This window comes from Balaenoptera acutorostrata, chromosome 16, assembly GCF_949987535.1.
Source record: "Balaenoptera acutorostrata chromosome 16, mBalAcu1.1, whole genome shotgun sequence".
NCBI lineage: Eukaryota > Metazoa > Chordata > Mammalia > Artiodactyla > Balaenopteridae > Balaenoptera > Balaenoptera acutorostrata.
The window spans coordinates 31,197,234-31,220,719 of record NC_080079.1 but is presented as its reverse complement, the minus strand read 5'-3'; the positions used below and the strand labels follow the sequence as shown (position 1 = coordinate 31,220,719).

At 49.2% G+C, this 23,486-nt stretch overlaps 2 protein-coding genes across 4 annotated transcripts; both read left to right on the top strand.

Annotated features, from left to right (window-relative positions):
* The first annotated feature begins 316 nt into the window (after nucleotides 1-316).
* On the top strand, nucleotides 317-23,434 carry HOGA1 (4-hydroxy-2-oxoglutarate aldolase 1). 3 transcript variants are annotated; one of them, XM_028167733.2, is made up of 7 exons: nucleotides 321-900; nucleotides 11,547-11,693; nucleotides 11,896-12,023; nucleotides 12,524-12,658; nucleotides 12,917-13,013; nucleotides 14,730-14,863; nucleotides 22,452-23,434. In XM_028167733.2, the coding sequence occupies exons 1-7, from the start codon at nucleotides 690-692 to the stop codon at nucleotides 22,599-22,601; spliced, it is 1,002 nt and encodes a 333-aa protein (XP_028023534.1). In that variant the 5' UTR covers nucleotides 321-689; the 3' UTR covers nucleotides 22,602-23,434. The 3 variants fall into 3 exon arrangements, with proteins under 3 accessions (XP_028023535.1, XP_028023534.1, XP_007187472.1); XM_007187410.3 differs by having other exon boundaries at nucleotides 325-900; nucleotides 11,565-11,693; XM_028167734.2 differs by lacking the exons at nucleotides 14,730-14,863; nucleotides 22,452-23,434 and adding an exon at nucleotides 14,374-14,694 and having other exon boundaries at nucleotides 317-900.
* Nucleotides 4,247-5,697, top strand: C16H10orf62 (chromosome 16 C10orf62 homolog). The gene has a single exon (XM_007187409.2). It carries the CDS (start codon nucleotides 4,457-4,459, stop codon nucleotides 5,186-5,188), a length of 732 nt encoding a protein of 243 aa, XP_007187471.2. The 5' UTR covers nucleotides 4,247-4,456; the 3' UTR covers nucleotides 5,189-5,697.
* Nucleotides 23,435-23,486: the final 52 nt, after the last annotated feature.

Below are 23,486 nucleotides of genomic sequence, written 5' to 3'. Positions count from 1 at the left end.
GCCCTTTGGCCCCCCTGAGCCAGTCCTGCTGCTTTTCCTAACAAGGCCTCTTTTTGCTTCTTTCCTGCCACCCCACTTCCCAAGTCCCAGCGTGGATCAGCTTCCCAGGGCACTTGTCCTGGGGTCCCCTCCTGGTGACAGCTGACCTGTGGGGCTGTGTGTGACCAGCACGGGCCTGTCACGTGGCAGGCTTGGTGGGAGGAGCTTGGCAGGGGAGTGGGGCAGTTGAGGGGTGGCAGATCACAGGCAGCTCTTCAACCAGCCAGCTTCGCCTCCCACAGGGAAGGGCCGGCTCAGCCAATCGGCTCCGCCCAGCTCGCAACGCGGAAGCCGGGAAGCCAGCCTGGCTCCTGGCTTTGGGGCTGGTAATTGTGGGAGGCGGGCTGGGCCCCACTGGAGGCACCCTTTTGTGTAAGGACCCCAGGAACCAGTCCTCCATCTGACCACAGGGACACTGGGTTGTGGCATTTCTCCAGCTGCTCCCCAGGGGGAGGGAAGATCTCCCTGGAGCCAACAGGCCTAGCCTCTGACCCTGGAAACACCCAGCCCAGGCCTGCCTGAGGGCCAACAAGTCAGGGTGCAGCAAATTTTTAACCAGACACATTGATCATTAACTGGGGTAGGAAGGAGTCCAAACTCAGCATCCCTCGGGGGGCAGAGACCAGCTGGGCTTTGAGCCTCCTGTGGAGATGCTGGGCCCCCGAGTCTGGTCCTCTGTGAGGCAGGGGCTGAGAAGGGCCTTGTCCAGCACCGTGGGGGGCTGGGCCTCGGGGGAGGGGAGGAAGGTGGACATCTCAGGCATCTACCCCCCTGTGACCACCCCCTTCACTGCCACGGCTGAGGTGGACTATGGGAAACTGGAGGAGAATCTGCACAAACTGGGCACCTTTCCCTTCCGAGGTAAGTGGGGTCTGTCCGCTGTGGGAGTTGGGGAGATGTGAATGACCCTGGTCTCCTCAGCCAGCAACCAGAGGAGGGTACACAGGCTCTTTCGTGCTGCTCTTGGTCAGTCGGGTACCCTGGGAGTCATTTTATTATGGGAGAGGAACAGAGGGCATTGGTCTGGAGTCAGGAGACAGGCAGGAAGCTAACTGCTGGCCTGTGATCTTGGACTGAATCTCGTCTGCCTCAGTTTCCCCAGCTGTAAACTGTTGAAGTTCTTAGCCCAGCGTTATTGTGAGGATCAAACTTGTGTGGGTGTGAAAGCCTTTGTCAACCAGCCACTCTGTGCAGGTGTGAGGGTAGCGGGGTGTCATGTGGCAGCCCCGCCAGCGGGCTCATCTCCCTCAAAGCCTTGTTTGCACACTCTCTTCTGGGCAAAGCCTCCCTCAGCCAAATTAATTCCTGTCCTGGATCTTCTGACTCATTTCCCCCGTTACACATGGGCCTCCCCTCTCTGAGATCAGGGACCAGATCATATTTGTGACACTCAACATACAACACAGCCACAGGCACGATAAATGAAGATAAAAGAAGCGGCAAATTCCACCCATCCTGCCCTGCCCACCCTCATCCATCACCCGTGACAGTTCCCTGAGGCAGTGCTCTCAATAGCCCCATTTCACAGACGGGAAGCTGGGGCTCAGAGTGACGAGATCACTTGCCCAAGGTCACTCAGCTAATAAATGGCTGAGCTGGGATTTGAACTCAGGTCTGACTGCACAGCCATGCTCGTTTTCACTCCACTGCACTGACTGATGAGTCGCTAGGCCAGATTCTAATAAATAGACCCTGATGGGCACCAACTTGGGAATGGAGTGGTTCCGACTGGGGTGATGCAGTGGAGCAGTTCGGAACACGCACTCTCGATTCAAACCACAGCTCGGCCACTGACTTAGCTGTGAGATAAATCTCTCTGAACCTCAGTTTCCCCATCTGACACGTGGGAGTAATAATGGCCACATCACAGGAGGGTTGGGAGAAGAATCTGAGAGAATGCAAGTGAAAGCATGCTGTAAATTGTGAAGGGCGATGTACATTACAAGGTGTGGATTCCAATGATAACGATGATTAGAATGACAGTATGATCGCCACTGCGGGCAGAGCCGCATTGTGACAGTGCCCGCTGGCCTGACTGAGACCCCATTCGTATCTCAGTGCTGAGGCGATGTGACCCTTCCCTAGCGGACAGTGAATGCCCTGTGGACGTCCACACTGAGCAGTGACACAAACTCTAAGTACACTTCTGCTGGGGCTCAGCTCATCGGAGCCTGAGGGTTTGGGCTGAGGCCCGGATCTCTTGAAGCAAAGTGAGAAGCTCCTTGAATCTCTAAGCGAAGACTCTGCTTCACCTCCCAGGTTCAAGGACACCCTAGTGCAGGGGGTGGGGAGGGTAGACTTTGCATCCAGTGTCTGCCTGCGCCCCAGGCTCTTCTCTGGACCCTTCCTTCCCCCTCCTCCCAACTCACTGCTGCAGTGGGGACAGGGGTGCCTAGGAGCACAGGCTGCAGAGGGTTTGGCAGGCTGGCCACTGGTAAACTACGCAGGCACCAGCTCCCACCTCAGCTCTCTCTTACCCCCGCACGTGGGGGAGCGGGGCACTGTGTAGAAGAGCCCAACACCCGGAGTTAGAAGACCTGTAGGAGTTCTAGTTCTGCCAGTTACAGCGACCTTGGAAAAATCACTGAAACTCTCTGATCCGGCTTCCTCATTTTAGAATGGGAACTGGGCCACAGCGTTCAACATAGTCCTCCCAAGGAACCCAAACCCGAGGCCCTGGCACAGACAACATCGGGCCGTAGGGCCCAGTCACAGCTCGCAGGATGCAGCCAGGATGCCCGGGAAGGGAGCAGTGAGCCACTCTAGCGCGAAAATCTATGTCTCTCTTGCTGGATCCTCACCCCCTTTTGCAGCCCAAACTCAGGGGCAGGGGAGGGAACCATCACATATCACATTGCCAGGGCCTCCTGCAATGAGTTAAAGGTCCTCCAAAGAGCAGATGGGAACCTGCCCTTGATGAATCAGTGAAGAGTTAAGAGATTCTTCTGAAAGGCATTGCCTGAAACTGTGCAGCTCTATTTATTATTTACTTATTTTTTTCAGCATAGTTAATTTGTACTAATTATTTGAATAAAGAGTATTCTTTTTAAATAAAACTTATGACCGGAGACCAGAGGGAAGGGTTTTTGCAGAAGGGCCATTGCTCCCTGAACTCACACCCACAAACAACCTCAGAGATGAACTTTGAATTGTTATTTCCAAATGAGGTTAGTGGATGACCCCAGAGTTACTCCAGCAGGATCAGGGAGATGATGATTCCCAGAAAACCTTAAGCTTCTGTCTTATTCCCTTATTATGAAGGAAAGACTATGGTTTCTTGTGATAAGGTATAATATTTTGTGTATATTAAAGCCATTAGTTTGTTAAATAAAATATTTTGTTTAAAATATCACAATTTTTATAACCCTATTTGGCATTGAAAAATGTGTCATATGCCTCTGGGAGTGGCCCAGGCCTGTTTCTACCCTGAGAGGCCCTGGGTATAACTTGGGTTTGATGGTCAGACTCTCAGCCATCTGTACCTACAGAGAGCCTGGCCAGCTGGCCCACCCACTCATAACCTGAACTGTGCCCACTTACAGGGGAGTTGGGGGCAAATTCTGGGTTTGCAGGTGCATCACTAAGGCAAGAGGTAGCAGCCCCCATCCTGAAATGACCCCAGGGATCTGGGACGGGCTGAAGTCTCCTGTCCTGTGTATTCTGCCTTCTCAGCCTACTGCTTGTCTTCCCCCCAATTGTGACCTCATGTTATTCCAGAATGAGCTCCTTTCTGGACCCCTTTGGCTTCTGGACCCTCTCTGTTATGGGGCTGGGGGCTGTAAGTGGGGATGGAATGCACTGAGCTGGCAGTGGGGCTAGGCCCTTCATGGAGGGAGACACTAGCCTTAGGCAGCCAGGAATGGATGCCAGCCCAGCCAAGGGGGTCTTTCCACCATGGCCAGCTTGACCCAGCAGCCTCTGCCCCTTGGGCGCCATCAGATGGGGAGGAAGAGAAACCAAAGACTGGAGGATAAGAAGGCCTGAGTTGCAGAATAGGTCACAAGCAGGAGGCAGAAGGGACTCAGAATTGGGGAAGCTACCCTTCCACTGACCTTGGGGACAGCTGTTAGGGTGGGAGAAAGGTCCCAGGCCTCAGCCCATGCCTGTCAGACTAGACATAAAAGATCCTGTGGCCTTTCCCCGCCCCGCCCCTCAACCAGCTTCCTCACAATGGGGTTCATTGCTGAGGTGGGAGGGGCATTCTAGGGAGGGCACAGCGGGGGGCCTGCCTGCCAGACAACCTCAGGGAGACTGTCCTTTCAAGCATGAGTCATACCATCTGGGCTCCCCCACTCTCAGTGTGCTCTTAGCTCTGCCCGCCTGGCGTGGGGTCCTGGAGACCTTCTTGGAGCTCATCCAGCAACCATCATGCAGGGTGGTGCTGGGGACCGCCCTCTTACTCGGAGGTGGAGGCCTCATGTTGTGGATGCAGAGGAAGAGGAGAAGGAAGACAGATTCTGAGACTGCACAAGACGAGCAAGAGCCACCAGAAAGCGAAAAAGCCAGGAATGAGAGCTGGATCAAATCGCACTTTAGCTGTCTTTCCGAAGAGAAGCTGGCTGCCGGCAGCAACTCCACCTGCAGCCACAGCGCCGGGGCCAGCAGAGGCGGTGCCGCTCCCCAGCCTGAGAGTGGCAGCGGGGAGGCCAGCACCACGATTCGCGTGGAGACCTTCACCACGAGGCAAGGAGAAGAGGGCACGGCTCTTCACCGGGAGCCCTTGACCAGCAAGCAGAGGATGTCTGGGACCTCAGTGACCAAAGAGACCCACAAGGAGTCTGGGAAATCCTCGTCCACGGATGAGGCCACGTGGGCCGCCGTGGCTGCCTGTACCAAGGAGATTGACACCAAGGGGCAGCAGCTGGCTGCCTCCATGTTGCAGCGTGCCGCGGCTTGCCAGAACTCAGGCCACCTGGAGTCCACGGACATCAGGCAGGAGGAGCTGAAGGCCCTCGAGGAGGTGGAGATGAAGCTGAAAGGGAATTTCCTCACCCAGCAGGAAACCACCACAGCTGGTGCCAACCACATGCACACCTTCCATAGCCATTGCCACCATGGCCACGAGGGCTATCCAAGCCACCCGAGCCACCCGTGCCACAGCCTGCCGAACCACGGCCACCAGGCCTACCAGCCCTTTAAAGCCACCTAACCACAGATGGAGGTGCCCCTTCCCCCCACAGGGCTGGCACACAATCACAGGCATCCTATGTGGTCCATCTCTCTGATGGGGCAAACTATGTGGCCCAGATGCTGCTCAAACCCCTTCTTTGTCAGGCCCTCACAAGGGTCCCGGGCCCCTTGGATTCTGTGAGCAGGGTCTGCCACTGATGGCCCCTGATGGAGGGAGAGCTGGGGGGAATTGAAGCAGCTGAGACAGACTCACAGGCCACGGAAGACCCACCAAGAGAAGATGCACGAGGCAGATCCCAGGAGTAGCTGAGAGCACCACGCTGATGCCAGCTGCCTGGAACTGAGCCAATAAAGCCTTGTATACCCTCACTCTGAATCTGAGGGCTTTGTGGCCAGCCCCAGGTCTGGGCGGGCCTCTGGGGAGAGGGTTCCTCCTCCCACAGTCCTCTTCGTGTGGACTGATTCGCGACTCCATAAATCGGCCTCCCGGGTCTCAGTTTCTGGGCGTGGGGAATCTCCAGGGGGCTCAACCGCCACCGACCTGCTGCTGCCAAGGAAGGAGGGAGCAACCGGGTGTTGGGGGGAGTGGGGAGAGACAGGCTTTGAGAAGCCAGGAAGTAAGCAGGGGTGGGATGTAGGTCACCCTGTGTACTGCCGCTCTCTCCCTGCCCGCACTGGGATCCGTGTTGGTGCCTCCCCACCACCTACCTTCAGAGCTACTGTGTGATATGCTCTCTCTTCTCGTTCATGCTACTCTTGCTGGGGCTGCCTCTGCTGCAGTACTGCTAAACTGTAGTAGGATTAGTACTACCAGTAGCTCCGCCCGCCTTTTTTTGAGTGTTTAGTATATGCCATGCTCTGTGTTGTGTTACGGCACAGTCCCATGAGGAAGGTATTATGTTATCTCCATTTTGTAGATGAGGCTCAGAGATGTAATTTTCCTGAGACGGTCTAGACAGTAAGTGATGTTGCTGGGGTCAGAGCCCAGCTTGGCCTGACTCCAAAGCCCGTACCCCGAATCCCTACCCTGTGCTGCCCCTGAGTCCGATGGCCACCATCCCCCAATAGGTCTATCTCTCTTATACTTATCCCTGTCCTCTTCCCACATGTCCTGACACTTGCTGTGTCGTCCGGCAAGCCTGGGACTCTCCTTGCCTCCTCTTCCTGGGTTTCATGAAGCCATTTCTGGGGCAAGCAGTGACCCCCAGTTAGGCAGTTAACGGGAGGCAGCTGTCTCCCCCATGAAACTTGAGAGAAGTCAGCTACATGGCACTGTCTAACCTCCAGTGTCTCCTTTACGTAGAAATTTCTTACCATTTGCATCTATTATGGATTTACCAGTGGTTCCCAACCTGTGGGCCTCCAACTCCAGGAAGAAGGTGCCCAGAATCATTGCAAAGGATGGGTAAATCTATAAACACCCTAAATGTTGTCAATTGATTTTATGGAGCGTAGTTGGGAGTATTTGAATATTTTTGACATTACTAATAAGTGACTTTATATAAATGTTGATATGTGTGTCTGTGAGTGTGTGTGTGTGTGTGTGTGTGTGTGTGTGTGTGTGTGTGTATTTAAAGTACTTCATAGTAGGGACTTCCCTGGCGGTCCAGTGGTTGAGACTCCACGCTTCCACTGCAGGGGGCGCAGGTAAGATCCCTGGTTGGGGAACTAGTATACCCCATGCCGCACAGCGCAGCCAAAAAAAAGAAAAAAAAAGTACTTCATAATAAAAATCTTAATTGGAAAAAAATGGGGTCAATCATACTGGAAAATGTTGGAAGCTGCTAATTAGACGGAAAGCAAGAGCAGTGAGGTTTGGCTTCTGCAAGTGATCGTTAAAATGCATGCATTTATCTGGAAGACCTTAAATCCCTTATTAAAAACTTATTACATAAAATTTCAGATTAGCTAATTATGACTTTGGAATCTTAACTTTTAAAAAGTTTCAAACTGGCAAAATTCAAATAAAGTCTGTAGTTAGTATTGTACCAATGTTTAAGTCTCTGGTTCTGATCATTGTACTCTAGTTAGGTAAGATGTTGTCGTTAGTGGGGGCTGGGGGAGGGATGTATGGAAATGCCCTGTACCATTTTTGCAACTTTCCTGTAAATTGGAAAATAGTTCAAATTAAAAGTCAAAAAAGTTTTCAGACAATTTAGTTAAGAGTGATATCAAAGTTTTATTACAGTTGTGCTGCAAGGAAAATAGCTTCTAAGCAGCCAACTCAGGTATATACTCTTGGTAAGGATATTTTTATAAGAAAAGAGAATGGTTAAATCATTGTTAGACTAGATAGAAAGAAGAGAGGTTAACAGTCACTAGACTCTTGTCTGAGAGTCCAGTGGGAGAGTGGCTGGTTTCCCAGATCAAGGCTTACTCCCATTAAAGCTCATTAGGAAATTGCCTAAACATTTCTTTTTTTCCTAGTGGGAGGTTATGAATTACATCATGCAAAAAAGTTCTGCCCTAGACCAGGTTTGGGACAATTTTCCTTTTATACAACAAATTATCAACGCACATGTCAACAGGCAGTGTGCTGGGTGTCACGAAGGAGGCCAAAATGAGGAGGACACCATCTTTGATCTTGATGCTTCTAGACAAGGTAGGGCAAGTGCTGGGCAAGGACAAAATTCTATGGAGCACAAGGGAGAGGGGGATTAAGGAAAGGCTTCGTGGTTCTTGCAGAATTTGAGGGGCTGCAACTAGGGAGGTGTTCTGGGCAGAGAGAAAGGTGCAGGAGCAAAGGTGTAGAGGCAGGATGATGGCAGTGTGTCTGGGGACTCTGACAGTCAGTTTGGCTGGAGGGGAACATTTAGAGATAGGCAAAAGGGAGGAGGAAAAGCCCGAAAAGTGACTCCAAAACCTCAAGGCAAAGAGAACTTAGGAGACTGTCCCATCCAATTTCCTCATTTCACAGCAGAGGCCAGTTTGAGAAATTTTGCCAAGTCCCAACAGGTGGGGGTAGGGCAGATTGAAGGGTTCTGAGGATCTCTATGCATTTTTGAGTAGGCAGCAGGGAAGGACAAGGAATAGGTAATGGAAGTTCAGAGGAGAGATGTCCAGTGAAGGCTTGATCCCAGGAAGACTTCTTGGAGGAGGTGGCAATGATGATGGGTCAAGGGGCATAACACTGACTGGGGATACTCCTTACATCAAAAAGACTGTGATTCCTTTTGGCTACAGTAAATCACCCTGTTGCTTGTGTGTCCTCAGCCCCCATCTACTCCCCTTACCAAGACTTTCTGGCTCCCCAGAGCAGCCAGAATAACCATGGGGGCAAGGGAGAGAAGCTTCTGAAATGAGCCTATTTCCTCTTAGAACTGGAGGGGGCCTGAGAGGTTCCTGAGTGCAGCCTTCCGTCCCACACCAGCCATCCTCCCCCTCCTCAGACTGAAAGTTGCCACCCTCCTGATTTAAGGCTTGAGCACTCCTCTGACTAATATAATGATTACAGCTAACATATTGAATGCCAGGTTCTAGCTATTCCAAGCACTTTACAAATAGTATCTCATTGAAACTTCACAAGTCTTGAAAAAGGGCACCAATATTACCCCCATTTTTCAGTTGGGGAAGCTGAGGTTTGGTTAAACCATTTGCCCAAGGGCTCAGAGCTGGCAAGGGGCCACATTGGGAGTAAAACCCGGGCTCTGACAACCCGACTGTGCTGCTCCCTGCTTCCCCACCGCTCACTTTCCTCACTCCCCACCCATCTGGAACCCTGGCCTTTTCCTCTCTTTTAGCCCCACCTCTACACCACAGTGGCACATTAGGCCTGAAACTGGACATCTGGTCAAGGAGAAGGAGGGGGCTCTTGGCAGTATCAGTTCACAGACTTCAAAGTGCTTGCTTTCTCGTACATTTTCTCATTTGAGCCTTTAAGACAGCCCTATCAGGTAGGATTGAAGTGACTTTATTGTCGTCCCAAAGAAAAGGAAATGGGGTCTCAGCGATGTGACTTGCCCCGTAGCCAGAGGGACTGGAGTCCAGCGCTTGCCTGACTCTACCACACTTCCTCTTCCCCAGCCTGGCATCTCTTCCTTCTTGGGAGTCAGGCCCGGGTCGGATGCTCCCTTAAATGAAATGAGGAGAAGCCACTAGGAGTCTTTTTTTTTTTTAATTTATTTAATTTATTTATTTTTGGCTGCGTTGGGTCTTCATTGCTGTGCGCGGGCTTTCTCTAGTTGTGGTGAGCGGGGGCTACTCTTCATTGTGGTGCGTGGGCCTCTCACTGCAGTGACCTCTCGTTGCAGAGCATGGGCTCCAGGCGCTTGGGCTTCAGCAGTTGCAGCATGCAGGCTCAGTATTTGTGGCATGCAGGCTCAGTAGTTGTGGTGCATAGGCTTAGTTGCTCGGTGGCATGTGGGATCTTCCCGGACCAGGGCTCGAACTCGTGTCCCCTGCACTGGCAGGTGGATTCCTAACCACTGTGCCACCAGGGAAGCCCCCCACTAGAAGTCTTGAGCACAGGGGCCTGCTTCGCCCACCCAGGACAGCTCAAGACCCAGCTGTCCTGCTGTTTAGACCAAGTCCAACTGTGGGGACTGGAGGCTTCTGGAACTGACCACCAGAATGAAAGGGGACTTGGGAGTGAGTGACTGTGTCTGGAGACATGTCTGAAGCAAGAAGCCCCCTTCAAGGGGGCTGGCAGGAAATGTTGCGGAGGCCGTGGCAAAAGCTTGATCTCTAAATTCTTAGCCAGAGGGTGCTGGTCCAATCGTGGCTGGATTGGAGCCCTCTCTGGGGTTGGCAACTCTGCAAGTGGGATGATGCACTGGGAAATCACTGTGGCCTTATGGAGCAAGACAGAAGGAGGCTCCCACCATAGGCCCCTAGCCTGACACGGAGGAATTGATCCTGAGGAGGCAATCCAACAGAAGCCAAAATCTATTTGCCTCAAGATGTTCCCTGCAGTGTCACCAAGGCAAAAAACTGGGGGAAATATGCTAAGTATCCTGTGAGCTCTTCTGGCAACCCACTCAGTGGACTTTAACGGTATAGTGAACAGCACAGAGAAAGGTTTGTGGTGTAAAGCTGTCTCCCCATCACACTGTGTCCCCTTAAGGATGACTCACAGGAACAATCTCTCTTTGTCCCAGTGCCAGGAAACTCTGTGTTTCTCCAGGGCAGCTGCTTTGCTTTATCTTGATTTCTACATACCTGTCAGCTGACCACGTTTCCCTTTTAGCTTTGACTGTCGGGAAGCTCCAAATCAAATTTCTGGCCCATCAGAACTGTATGGCAGGGATTTTGTATACTAACATTGCCCCTGGCTTTCTTTTCTTTCCTTCCTCCCAAACGGTCTTCTATTTATTAATAATCTTCGTTTATTGTATGCTGTATTTAAGAAAAAAAAATTTGGAATGGAATGGAGAGGAGAAAACAGGAAAGAGAAAGTAAAACGAAAAAAGCTGAGAGGAAAATGGTTTAACCTTTCGTTTAGATTCAGCTGAAGAGCATCAATTCTACTGGTCTCTCATGGATATAAAAGGGTTGACACCTTTAACTGGTAAAGTTAGAAATCTCACAGATGATGGCTAAAAAAGGAAAATGCAAAATAAAATAATGAGATGTCATTTTCCACCCAGAAAATTGGCAAAAATTAGTTCTGACAATACTCAGTATTGGCATGGCTGAGCACTAACAGTTTTTTCTGTGTGCTGCTGGGCTATGAACTGGCTAATTGGAATTTTGGCACGTGAAGATGCATTTACATGCGACTCAGCCTTTACACACCTAAGTATCAAAACAGAGAAACTTTTAAACGTGTTTGTTTCAGCATTGTCTGTAATAGCAAAATTAGGATGTATTCTAAATGTCATCAAAGGGAGAATGAAAAGTAAATTGTGGTCTAACTTCACAAGAGAATATTATACAGCAATGAAAATGAATGAATCAGAGCTCCCTGTACTGCTGTGGCCAAGGTGCAAAACACAATGGTGAGCAAAAATGGCAAACTGCAGAATGTTATGTAAGTGTGATTCCATTTCTATAAAGTTTTAAATGGCAAAACCCATCTTATATATTGTTTATGGGTCCAGATGTATGTTTTAAGGGTATAAAGACATGAATGGGAACAATAACCACTTGAGACACACCAGAGATGAGGAAGAGGAGGGTGACGGGGTGGGGGGCGGGTGTCGTGGGCGCTGGGTACACGGATGTGGATTCTATTATTAACTATTCTTTTTGGCATGCCTGAAGTATCTCATTAAGACAAAGAAAAATGGTGTGAACACTGTCACCGCAACTGGGTAGCACACTCTGCCTGCATCAGGACAAAGATGGGAAGGAAATGTGTGATAAACTGTGGTGTCGGGGAGGTAGGAGCCTGGGTGAGCGTAAGTCCAACATCTGCTTTTTCACAAGCACGTGGGAAGGTGTCGCCTCTCTTGCAGGCTTCGTGGTCCAGGGCTCCAACGGCGAGTTCCCCTTCCTGACCAGCAGTGAGCGCCTGGAGGTGGTGACCCGCGTGCGCCAGGCCCTGCCCAGGGACAAGCTCCTGCTAGCCGGCTCGGGCTGCGAGTGTGAGACCTTAATGCCCCGGCCCTGGCGGTAGCTGCTGGGGGCGGGGGCAATCTCCCTGACCTGGGGCTGGGTCCGGTCTAGCGCTTGCTCTGTCTCTTCTGCGCCGCGCCCCTTGCTTGCCCCAGGGTCCTAGCCCAGTCCTCTGCCTCCTGCCCTCGCCCACCGGGGCCTGTAGGGAAGACTTCCTCCTTCCTCCTGCAGCCACTCAGGCCACGGTGGAGATGACGGTGAGCATGGCCCAGGTCGGGGCTGACGCCGCCATGGTGGTGACCCCCTGCTACTATCACGGCCGCATGAACAGTGCCGCCCTCATTCACCACTACACCAAGGTGGGTGTGAGGGGTGGGTGTGGGCTTGAGGTCTGGGGCCAAGAGGAAGCTGGATGAGGCAGAGATGCTGCCTGGGGAGGGGAGGGGAGATGAGAGAAGCTGGGAGCAGAGTGGTGAGCCTACTTCCCATGAATGGCGGCTTTGGGAAAGGAGAGGGATGCCACCAGGTACCAGCTGTGTGACAGTGGGTGACTGACCTAACCAAGCTGTATTGCTGTTTCCTCCCCTCCCAAACGGGAGGAATAATGGAATCTTCCTCCAGGGTGGTTGTGAGGACTAAATTCAATCAAAACATAAAGGATAAAGGACTTAGAACTGTGCCTGGCGCACAGAAAGCACTCCTAAGTATTAGCCAGGACTAGTGCTTGCAATCAGGGTGCATAGCACTCTGACTTCTAGCCCAGCAGGTGGGCCAGTCCAGGTAGCCCTGCAGAGACCCGAGCCCGGACCGCCTCGGGCCTGGGGCAGCTGCCCTCTCCTCTCTTCCCTGTGCCCCTCAGGTTGCTGACCTGTCTCCAATTCCTGTGGTGCTCTACAGTGTCCCAGCCAACACGGGGCTGGACCTGCCTGTGGATGCGGTGGTCACGCTTTCCCAGCACCCGAATATCGTGGGCATCAAGGACAGCGGTGGTGATGTGAGTGGCAGCAGCTCTCGGCTGGGGCACCCTCCTCCTCTTCTCTTTTGCTACCAACTTCTGGGCAGCTCTGGGACCCGCTTCAGTCCTGGGCTCCTGTGTGGGTTCCCTCTGTCCTGTGGGCTCTCTGGGGTTCGTGTGAACTCTGAGGCATCTCTCTGGGACCTAGGCTCTCATTCTCCCACACTTGCCCAGCCCCCATCCAGGCTGGTGGCAGAGCCTGTGGGCCCAGCTCTCACACCAGGTTTGCCGTTACAGGTGACCAGGATCGGGCTGATTGTTCACAAGACCAGGAGGCAGGATTTCCAGGTGCTGGCTGGATCAGCCGGCTTCCTGCTGGCCAGCTATGCCGTGGGTAGGCCTCTCACTGCTCTCAAACTGTGATGAGTGACCAAGATATACACAGGCAGCTGGGTTCTGCTGGGAGAGATGGTGAGGGCCAGGACTGGGTGTAGAGGGGGCCTTTGCCAGCCTGCCTGCTCGGAAACCTCAGAGGTCTGGCACACTGCTTACTTATCTGAATAGTGGGTGCTTGTGAGTGACCTTGTTGGGCAGAGGAGGGTGGCCGAGTACAATCCCTGGCCTGTAGGGGGGATGCCTACAGTTCGCTCTAAGTCCCAAGCTCCCTGCTTAGGTGACAAATTTAGCTCCTTTAATCTCACCTTGTAAATCATTCTCTGAGGGAAGAGGCCTTGGGGCCCTTCGCACGAGTCTGGGAGTGCATTTTCCTCTCTCCGTGGCTCCAGGCCAGAATGAATTGTCAGGTCTGCGGGATTGGACTGGGGATCTTCAGCTGCCTGATCAGACTCTGTTCCAGTCCAGGATCCTAGGAATGTCACCATTAGACCAACTGCTCTTATCTGCTTGGGGTCAAGGTCCTTGGGTTCAGACTGGATTTTAGCCAAGGAGGGGAGGGAAGCATCTGCTCCCTTCAGCTGAAGCCCCAGTGAGTGTAGATTTGAGTTACTTTTCCAACGATTCAGGGGAAAATGCTGGTTCCTATTCTCTCTTGTCTCTGCAGACTTTGACTTGTAGTATAGGTCCTGCGTAGCTCCCCTCTGCCTTGTCACAGTCTCTAAAGGGGAGAGTAGAAGGGACCCATTTATACTTCATTCCTGAAAGTGTGGTAGATGGAAATATCACAGGCTCTGGAAGTTGGGGATCTCAGCTAGAATCTGAGCTCTGCCATTTATTCACTGAGAACCAACAGGGCAAGGTACATGACCTTTCCGGGCCTGAGTTTCTACTCTGCAAAGCAGGGAGGTGTTATGAGGATTAGAGAGCATTGGCCCTATGTCTGCCATAGTGCTCGGCACATAGTAGGTTTTCAATAAATGGCATCTGTATTAGCTCATTTGAGCTATATTAGCATTGGCTTGAAATGCCTACTCTCTCTCCAGTCTTGAGGCCACTCTGCTTTGAGTCACTCCTAACTAGCTTTGGAATCACACTCACAGGCTTGCAGAAGTGGCAGGAACCTGAGATCACAGCCAGCCGGTTTTCATTGCCCATATGAGAACAAAGAGAACCAGAGAGGGTTGAAGACTTGTCCAAGTTCATGCAGCCAGTGGGAGGAAATGCCAGGTCTCCTGACTATGTCTAGTGCTCTTTCCCCTCCCCTAACCTCTCCCTCACTGCTGTCCCAGGCTGAATTCACTGGGGGGAATAAAATTTCAGTAGAGCAAAGTCTTCCCATCCACTCCATCCCCTTCCAGGGCTGATGAGTCAAGGGGCTATTGGAGGATCGTGGAGGTGTCAACTGGCAGGTGGGACTTTACTCTGTGGGGGGAGGTGGGGGAGGGGTGTGCAGGGAAGGAACTGTCCTTGAGTTAGCCTTCAGGCTCTGCTCCCTGCCCCTCAGCCTGTGGGAGTCTATTTTGAATATGCTGGAAATGTTCTCTCTGGAAATCTGTACTCTGTGAACTCACAGAGCATGTCTCAGATGTGGCTAGCCAGTGGCCTAGAAATGCACAGCCTGTCTGCCCAGAACAAAGAGGTGCTGGGGACCAGGATTTGGAATTCTCTGCAGGCAGAGGCTCTGGTTGGTATTCTGCATCTTACTCTGTGGCAGGGGCTGTGGGGGGCGTGTGTGCCCTGGCCAATGTCCTGGGGGCTCAGGTGTGCCAGCTGGAGCGACTCTGCCTCACAGGGCAATGGGAAGACGCCCAGAAGCTGCAGCACCGCCTCATCGAGCCAAACACGGCGGTGAGTTCCCAGCCAGTGGACCCAGCGTGGGGGTGGTCTGTGTCCTCATTGGAACAGGAGCCAGTGCTGGCACAGGGGTCCCCACTTGGTCTCTTCCCTTTCAGAAAGTCCTTTTAGAGAACATCCCAGTGTGGGAACTCTTTGTGCCTCCCCAGAAAATCTTGACTTCAGGAACAAAGTTGAGCCACATTGGTTCTCAAACTTACGTGTGCATTAGAATTCATTTAGGGAGCTGGTTAAAATTCTGCTCCTTTAGGCTCAGGAACAGTCATTGAGACAAGCATCCTCGGTGATTGTGACATCAGGAATCCTGGAACCTTACTTAGAGATGCACTGCCTAAAGAGAGGGAACCATGGGTCTTTATGTCAGCTTTATAAGGGGCCAGATCCTGAAAAATAGAATGATTGAGAGTAATAAAGGAGTGGGAAGGCTGGAGGTATTCAGAGCGCAGCTTTCCCAGGAAAGTCCTGTCTTCAAATAATCCATTCTGTAGTCAAATTGTGTACCCCAACTCTGTGCTGGGTAAGTCAAGGAGAAGAGGCAAGATGGAATGCTTGTCAATTGCAGGCAGTGTTGTGCTGAGCCATATTGGAGTCTGAGGCAAAAAGAAAAACGTGTGTCCCTGGAGACATGTTTTTATTCATATTTTAAATTAAACTTTTAATTTTAGGATAATTGTAGATTCACATGAAATTATAAGAAACAATACAGGGAGATCCCATGTACCCATTACCCTGTTTCCCCCAATGGTAACATCTTAAAAAACTATAGCATGGGGCTTCCCTGGTGGCGCAGTGGTTGAGAGTCTGCCTGCTAATGCAGGAGACACGGGTTCGAGCCCTGGTCTGGGAAGATCCCACATGCCACGGAGCAGCTGGGCCCGTGAGCCACAGCTGCTGAGCCTGCGCGTCTGGAGCCTGTGCCCCGCAACGGGAGGGGCCGCGATAGTGAAAGGCCCGCGCACCGCGATGAAGAGCGGTCCCCGCACCGCGATGAAGAGTGGCCCCCACTTGCCGCAACTAGAGAAAGCCCTCGCACGAACCGAAGACCCAGCACAGCCAAAAATAAATAAATAAATAAATAAATAATAAAAAAAAAAAAAAAAAAAAAAAAAAAAATTTAAAAACTATAGCATGAAATTACAGCCAGGATTTTGACATGTATACAGTCAAGATACAGACTATTTCCAGCTCCGTGAGGATCCGTCGTGTTATCCTTTTAGAGCCACACCTACTCACCTCCTGCCCCCACCCCCTCCTTAACCCCTGGCAATCACAAATATGTTCATTTTTATAATTTTATCAGTTCAAGACTGTTACATAAATGGAATCAGATAGCCTATAACCTTTTTATTTCCTCTATGAACAAATCTTTTTTTTTTTTTTTTTTAGTCTGTAACCTTTTGAGATTTGCTTTTTTCACTCAGCATAATTTTCTGGAGATTCATTCAGGCACATGTAAGCAATAGTTCCTTTTTATTGCTGAATAGTAGTTCACGGTGTGGCCATAAACAGCTTGTTTAACCATTCACTTGGTGAAGGAAAGCTGGTTGTAAAGCTGCTATGTACATTTATGAACAGGTTTTTGTGTGACCATAAGTTTTCATTTTTCTGGGATAAATACACAATTGGTGGGTCGTATGTTGTTTGCAAGTTTAGTGTTTTAAGAAACTGTTTTCCAGAGTGAGTGTACCATATTGTATTTACATCAATGTAAATGTATGCGTGACCCAGTTTCTCTGCATCCTCATCAGCATTTGGTGTTGTGACTTTTTTTTTTTTTTTGCCATTCTGATAGGCATGTTGTGACATCTCATAGCGGTTTTAATTTACATTTTTCTGATGGCTAATGCTATTGAACATCTTGTCATGTATTTATTTGCCATCTATATATCCTCTTAGAAGAAATGTCTGTTTATGTCTCTTGCCCATTTTCCAACTGGATTTTTTTTTTTTTTTTTTTTACTGTTGAGTTTTGGAAGTTCTTTATACCTTTTAGATACTAGTCCTTTGTCAAAAATGTGGTTTGCAAATATTTTCTCCCAGTCTGTATCTTGTCTCGTCATTCTCTTAACAGATCTTTTGCAGAGCAAAAGTTTTTAATTTTGAGGAAGTCCAATTTATCAATATTTTCTTTTATGTTTATGCTTTTGATGCAAGTCTAAGAACTCTTTGCCTAGCACTAGATTGTAAAGTTTTTCTATTTTTTTCCTAAGAGTTTTATATTTTACAAGCCTGTGACCCATTTTGAGTTAATTTTTGTAAAACGTATGAGACTTAGATCAAGGTTCATTTTTTTTCTGTTCTTTTTTGGCCTGTAGCTATCCACTTGCTCCAGCACCATCTGCTGAAAAGATGGATCTTTCCTTTACTGAAGTACTTTTGCACTTTTGTCAAAAATCAGTTGGGTGTATTTGTGTGGGTCTATTTCTGGATTCTCTATTCTCTCCATTGATCTATCCCTCTACAGTACCATACAGACTTGATTATTGTAGGTGTGTAATAAATCTTAAAATCAGATTTTAAGATTTTAAGCTAGACTGATTCCTCCCACTTTGTTCTTTTTTTCCCCAAAAAATTGTTTTAACTAATCTAAATCCTTTGTCTTTCCATATAAATTTTAGAAAAATATTGTGTATGTCTACAAATACTTGCTGGAATTTTGATAGGAATTGTGTTAAACCTGTACACCAATTTGGGAACAATTGACATTTTTACTGTGTTGTCTTCAAATCCTTGAATATGGTATGTTTCCATTTATGTAGACCTTCTTTGATTTATTTCATCAGCATTTTGCAGTTTTTGGCAAACCAGTCCTATACAAGTTTTGAGAGATTTACACCTAAGTGGCTCATATTTTTTGAGTGATTATAAATGATATTGTATTTTTAATTTCACTATTCATATGTTCATTGCTAGTATGTATAGGAACACAGTTGATTTTTGCTTCTTTATGTTGTATCATATGACTTTGCTGAACTCACTTATGGGTTCTATGAGATTTTTTCTATATTCCTTGGGATTTTCTACATAGACAATCATATCATCTACACATAGGGAATGTTTTATTTCTTTCTTTCTGATCTGCATACCTTTTATTTCCTTTCTTGCCTTATTGCACTGGCTAGAACTTCCTGCACTATGTTGAATAAGAGTAGGGAGAGTGGACATCCTTGCCTTGTTTCTGATCTTAAAGAAAAGCATTCAGCCTTTCACTGTTAAGTACAATGTTAGCTGTAGGTTTCTGTAGATGCTCTTTTTCAAGTTGAGGAAGTTCTCCCTCATTCTAGTTTTCAGAGAGTATTTAAAAATCATGAATGGATGTTGAATTTTTGTCAGATTTTTTCTGCATTGGTTGATTTGATCATGTGATTTTTTCCCCCTCTTTAGCCTGTTAATATGGTGAGTTACATTAATAATTTTCAAATATTGAACCAGACTTGTATCCCTGGGATAAACCCCACTTGCACATGGTGTATAACTCTTTTTATATATTGCCAAATTCCATTTGCTAATATATATATATTTTTAATTAATTTATCTATTTATTTTTGGCTGTGTTGGGTCTTCGTTTCTGTGCGAGGGCTCTCTCCAATTGTGGCAAGCGGGGGCCACTCTTCATCGCTGTGCGCGGGCCTCTCACTGTCGCGGCCTCTCCCGCCGCGGAGCACAGGCTCCAGACGCGCAGGCTCAGTAGTTGCGGCTCACGGGCCCAATTGCTCCGCGGCATGTGGGATCCTCCCGGACCAGGGCTCGAACCCGTGACCCCTGCATCGGCAGGCAGACTCTCAACCACTGTGCCACCAGGGAAGCCCTTGCTAATATTTTATTAAGGGTTTTTCCTGCCTATATTCATGAGAGATATTGGTATGTAGTCCTTTTTCTTTCTTCCTTCCTTCCTTCCTTCCTCCCCCCACCCCTTTCTTTCTCCCTTCCTTCCTTCCTTCCTTTCTTTTCTTTTCTTTTCTTTTCTTTTCTTTTCTTTCCTGTCTTTGTCTGATTTTGGTATCAGAGTAAAAATAGCTTCGTTAATTGTTTGGGAAGTGTTCCCTCCTCTTCTGTTTTCTGGAAGAGACTGTGAGAATTGGTGTTAAGTCTTCTTTAAACATTAAAAAACAATTCTCCAGTGAAACCATCTGGGCCTGGAGATTTCTTTTTTGGGAGTTTAGAAATAATAATGGCTCCACACTAGGCCTCTACGGATACCTCCCTAGCTGGAAGGGGTAGAAGTGCCTTCTTATTGCTACCCGTGTGGCCTCCAATGACATCTTGAGTGTGTCTGGTGGGGTGGCCTCCTTAAGGGTGGGCAGTGGTCAAAGTTCTGTCTCTCCTCGTTAGGCCTCTTCTGAGACATCCCTCACGGATGCGGAGGAGCACTCTTTATGGCTGAGTGTGGGGTAGAAGTTCCGGCTTCCAGTTCAGCCTTTGCTGGCCTGGCTGGGGTGGAGCCACCGTTTTCTCCTGTGGGGTTTGGCTGGTGTAGAGTGAATACTGTCTACAAGTTCTCCATCTTGCTCAGCTGCCGGAGAGTACAGACGTTTGTGGGGTTTTTCTTTTTTTTTTTTTTTCTTTTTTTTCTTTTTTTTAATGAATAGCCCAGTTTGCTTTTTTTTTTTTTTTAAAAGAAATTCACGTTCTTATTTATTTATTTATTTATTTATGACTGTGTTGAGTCTTCGTTTCTGTGCGAGGGCTTTCTCTAGTTGCGGCAAGTGGGGACCACTCCTCATCGCGGTGCACGGGCCTCTCACCATCGCGGCCTCTCTTGTTGCGGAGCACAGGCTCCAGACGCGCAGGCTCAGTAATTGTGGCTCACGGGCCCAGTTGCTCCGTGGCATGTGGGATCTTCCCAGACCAGGGCTCGAACCCGTGTCCCCTGCATTGGCAGGCAGATTCTCAACCACTGCGCCACCAGGGAAGCCCGTGTGGGGCTTTTCTTGTCTCTGCTCATTGGCATTTCAGGGTCACTGTTCCTTTAGCTCCAAGTCTGGACCGGGGAACTCAGCACCGTGTTGTTCCTTGGGTCCCAGGGTTCCTAGTTGGTCTTCCTTCTCTCTGCCTTTCAGAATTTTACATTGGTTTTTATATAATGTCCTGGGTTTTTTTAGTCCTACTTAACTGGGAGGAATAAGGAAAAGTACACCTATTCCATCTTCCTGGAAGTGGAAGCTCTAAGCAGTTTTCTAAATGGTGATTTTTTTTTTCCCTCCTAGAACATTAAAGTAGTTGGAAAAAATATTGAAAAATTTAAAAGTAGGCACATTAAAATTCACAGCATTTTTTTTCATTTAAAATATTTTATCTAGGGCTTCCCTGGTAGTGCAGTGTTTAAGAATCCGCCTGCCAATGCAGGGGACAAGAGTTGGAGCCCTGGGCCGGGAAGATCCCACATGCCACGGAGCAACGAAGCCCGTGCGCCACAACTAAAGACCCAACACAGCCAAAAATAAATAAATAAATAAATTTGTTTAAAAAAAAAATTCTTTAAAAAAAAAATATATATTTTATCTATACCAAAAACATAACTTATTAGAATTTTACTTCCCTGGCTTGAATGGAAGCAAACACATCAACATAATTTTTTTCCCAAATCTACTTCTAGAAAAAAATTGACCATTCAAAATATGCAAGACATGTATATAGGGGCACACATAGTTAGTTTGCCTCAGGCTACAATATGACAGGGCACGGCTCTGTTGGATCTTGTCTTTATTTAAAGCTTTGACACTTTGTTCATCATGGATTTTTTTTTTTTAATATTGCATTAAATATTTGTCTTGTGACTGAGTTTTGCCTCTGAGGCAATAGTCCCAGACCGATCTTCGCAATGTTTTCTTTGGTAAAGTGGTGGGCAGGCTCTAGATTTCCCTCACAGCTTATATCTTTACCTCAAAAGGACAGATTAACTCAGATTTAGAGAAAGGACAGCTGAGGAGGCAAGCACGAGTTTCCCTGGATGTGAAGGTTCTCCTGGGATAGGATGGGCTACAGAGAGAGTTTAAGAATTGCAGAAATGAGGGCCTTTCAGCTGAGCCCCATCAGGGCCCAGGCTGTACTATACATTCTGACATTCCACTGGGGCGGGACCTCTGCTCTCCCACTCCCATCCGACTGTGAGAGAGCAGGTCCCAGAACCTGCATACCACCCGGATAGGAAGAGGAGGAGGTTCCAGGCCGCTTGAGGTCTGGCCTAATAGTGGTATTTTTCTCATCCAATTCTTGTGACATGGGGTAGATGTTGTTACCTCCTAATTTGATAGATGAAGCAGCTTGGGCTGTCCCTTGGGAAGAGAGGATACTTGCTGCCTTCCTAGCCCTTGGCATGCCATCCTGCCTTACCCTTCACTCTGCACCCCGTCCTGTGCCAACTCTGGGCACACACTCAGGAATGCCTGGAACACCTTTCTGCTGCCCGGGCTGTAGGCTCAGCCACCCCAAGAGCAGCTTGATGTCACCTTATTGCCCTGCACTGCTTGAACACAATGTGCGTCCACTGCCCTCCCACCCAGCCGGCCTCCTGCCCCGGCTATATTTAGGATTTTCCCTGGTTTTTACCTCCAAAGCGTTCAACCCTTTCTCAGCATCTGAAGAGGGGCAAATCAGAGACCTTCAGACCCTTATGTGGAAGAAAGCTTTCCTCTAGGTACTTCTTGTTTCCATCGTCTTTCCCACCCTACTCAGGTTTTGGGTGAAATGCTCAGGTTATTAGAACATGACGGGGGCCAGGCCTGGGAGGAGGCTTGCTAAAGTCTACTGGCCTCTAGTGGTGAATAGTTATTAGTCAGTCAGTCATCAGTGGTTCTCAACCTTTTTACCCCAAACAACCTCTTTTATTAGTTTTACCCTTCATGAAGCCCATATTTCTAAGGTTTTACTTCCCATCAGCATGAAACAACCCGTTGCTATGCTAAACACAAAGAAACTTGATTCTTCATTTTCTGTAAAACTCCGTGCATGATTTTAAATTAGATCTCCCACTACAATGGAGAAGACTTTACAGATCATGTTATCTGGCCCCCTCGTGTTTTAGGAAAGTGAATTTGCTCAGAGATAAGTTAATGATACAAGGTTACAGAGTGAAACTTCTTCGGACAACGATGCATTGTTTTCCCTGTGAGAGCATTTGGAGCTGGGGTCAGGGAGGAGCTATGGGTGCATGGGGAGAGACCCTGCTGCGGGGGCAGTAGAGGTCTGGGCTGTTCCGACTCCCCACTCCTGGTGTGCCCTGGGTCAGGTTCCAGAGAACTGGGCTGCAGACCAGTGAGGCTCTAGCGCCCAGACCCACAGCGCTGCTGCCTTCTCCCATCCCAGTTTGAGGACCGAATGCCACTCTCCTCCCCGATGGGGCAGATTTCTCTCCTAAAACCAAAGCAGGTGCCTTCCTTCATTCTAGGTTTTGGCATTGTGTTCTCTACTGCGGACCTGCCTTCTGGATTCCCAATCTACCCTGGGTGTCATAGATTTGGTAGTCAGTTTACCGGGAGGGAAGGGTGGGAACCCTAACTTTCCGAAAGTGACACATGTCTGGGTCCCAGATGTGTGTGTGCAGGGGACTCCCCAGTCTCTTCTGACAGGCCCTGCTCCTCAGGTGACCCGGCGCTTCGGGATCCCGGGGCTGAAGAAAACCATGGACTGGTTTGGCTACTACGGAGGCCCCTGCCGCGCCCCCTTGCGGGAGCTGAGCGCCGACCAGGAGGAGGCGCTGCGCCTGGATTTCACCAGCAACGGCTGGCTCTGAGCGTGACGAGGGGACCGCCGGACCGCGCCCATCTCAGCCTCCTGCCTTGCGGCAGCAGCATAAAGAGGAACGCGGGGTACGAGGGTTCAAGGCCCCTCTTCTTACTTCAGTTCTCCAGGTAGCCTCTCTCCAGGCGCTGCCATGCACGCTCGTTTCCTGTTCTCCCGGCCCCATGACCTCGCATTTGTATCCTGAACTCTGGGTCTCTAGAGACCTTCAGTCTGGGAAGGAGCAATGACTTACTTGTTTCTCTACTGTGCTTTTCTGTCCCCTGAGACACGTGAACCAGGAGCCAGAGGGGAAAGCCAGGGGGGCAGTTGGGCACAGAAAGGCCATGTTTTACTGAAAGGAAGACTGCTTAGACTTGGGGGTACAAACCTGAGTCCAGCACAGTGCAGCAGGAAGCCAGGGTGACTCCTGAGAACCCAAGTTCTGACTCCTTCCAGGGGAAGCAATAGGTTGGGAAACCTGATCAGAAATGTGTCACTGGTCTTTCAAAGACACCCTCCCCCCCCGCCCCCCCACCCCCCCCCCAGCAAGCTGCATTCTAATCCTTTCCTAAATCTATTTTGATTGATCTCATATTGTCTCTAGCCTTGATCCCAACCATCATGTGCACCAGTGAGACAGCCCAGTGGCTTGCCAGAACTGGTAAATAATGACACCTGGTGGATAAATGTTACATTCTAGAAGGCTATTCTAGCCAACCCAGGTCTGAAACATTAGGAAAGGGGACTTGGCCTGAGATAGGACCATCCTCTTGCCTATACACACTCTGCTTTTGTTGTTAGGAACAATTACTTTGTTACTGCAATAAAGTTGAATAAGTTAAATTAGTGTGGCTATGTACAGAATAACACTCCACTGCTATGCAGATCTTAGGTT

Coding starts and splice junctions, on each gene's coding strand:
- HOGA1 (XM_028167733.2), top strand. CDS start 690: ATGCTGGGCCCCCGAGTCTGGTCCTCTGTGAGGCAGGGGCTGAGAAGG. Junction 12,659..12,916: donor TCAAGGACAGCGGTGGTGAT/GTGAGTGGCAGC, acceptor TTGCCGTTACAG/GTGACCAGGATCGGGCTGAT. Junction 14,864..22,451: donor TCATCGAGCCAAACACGGCG/GTGAGTTCCCAG, acceptor CCTGCTCCTCAG/GTGACCCGGCGCTTCGGGAT.
- C16H10orf62 (XM_007187409.2), top strand. CDS start 4,457: ATGTTGTGGATGCAGAGGAAGAGGAGAAGGAAGACAGATTCTGAGACT.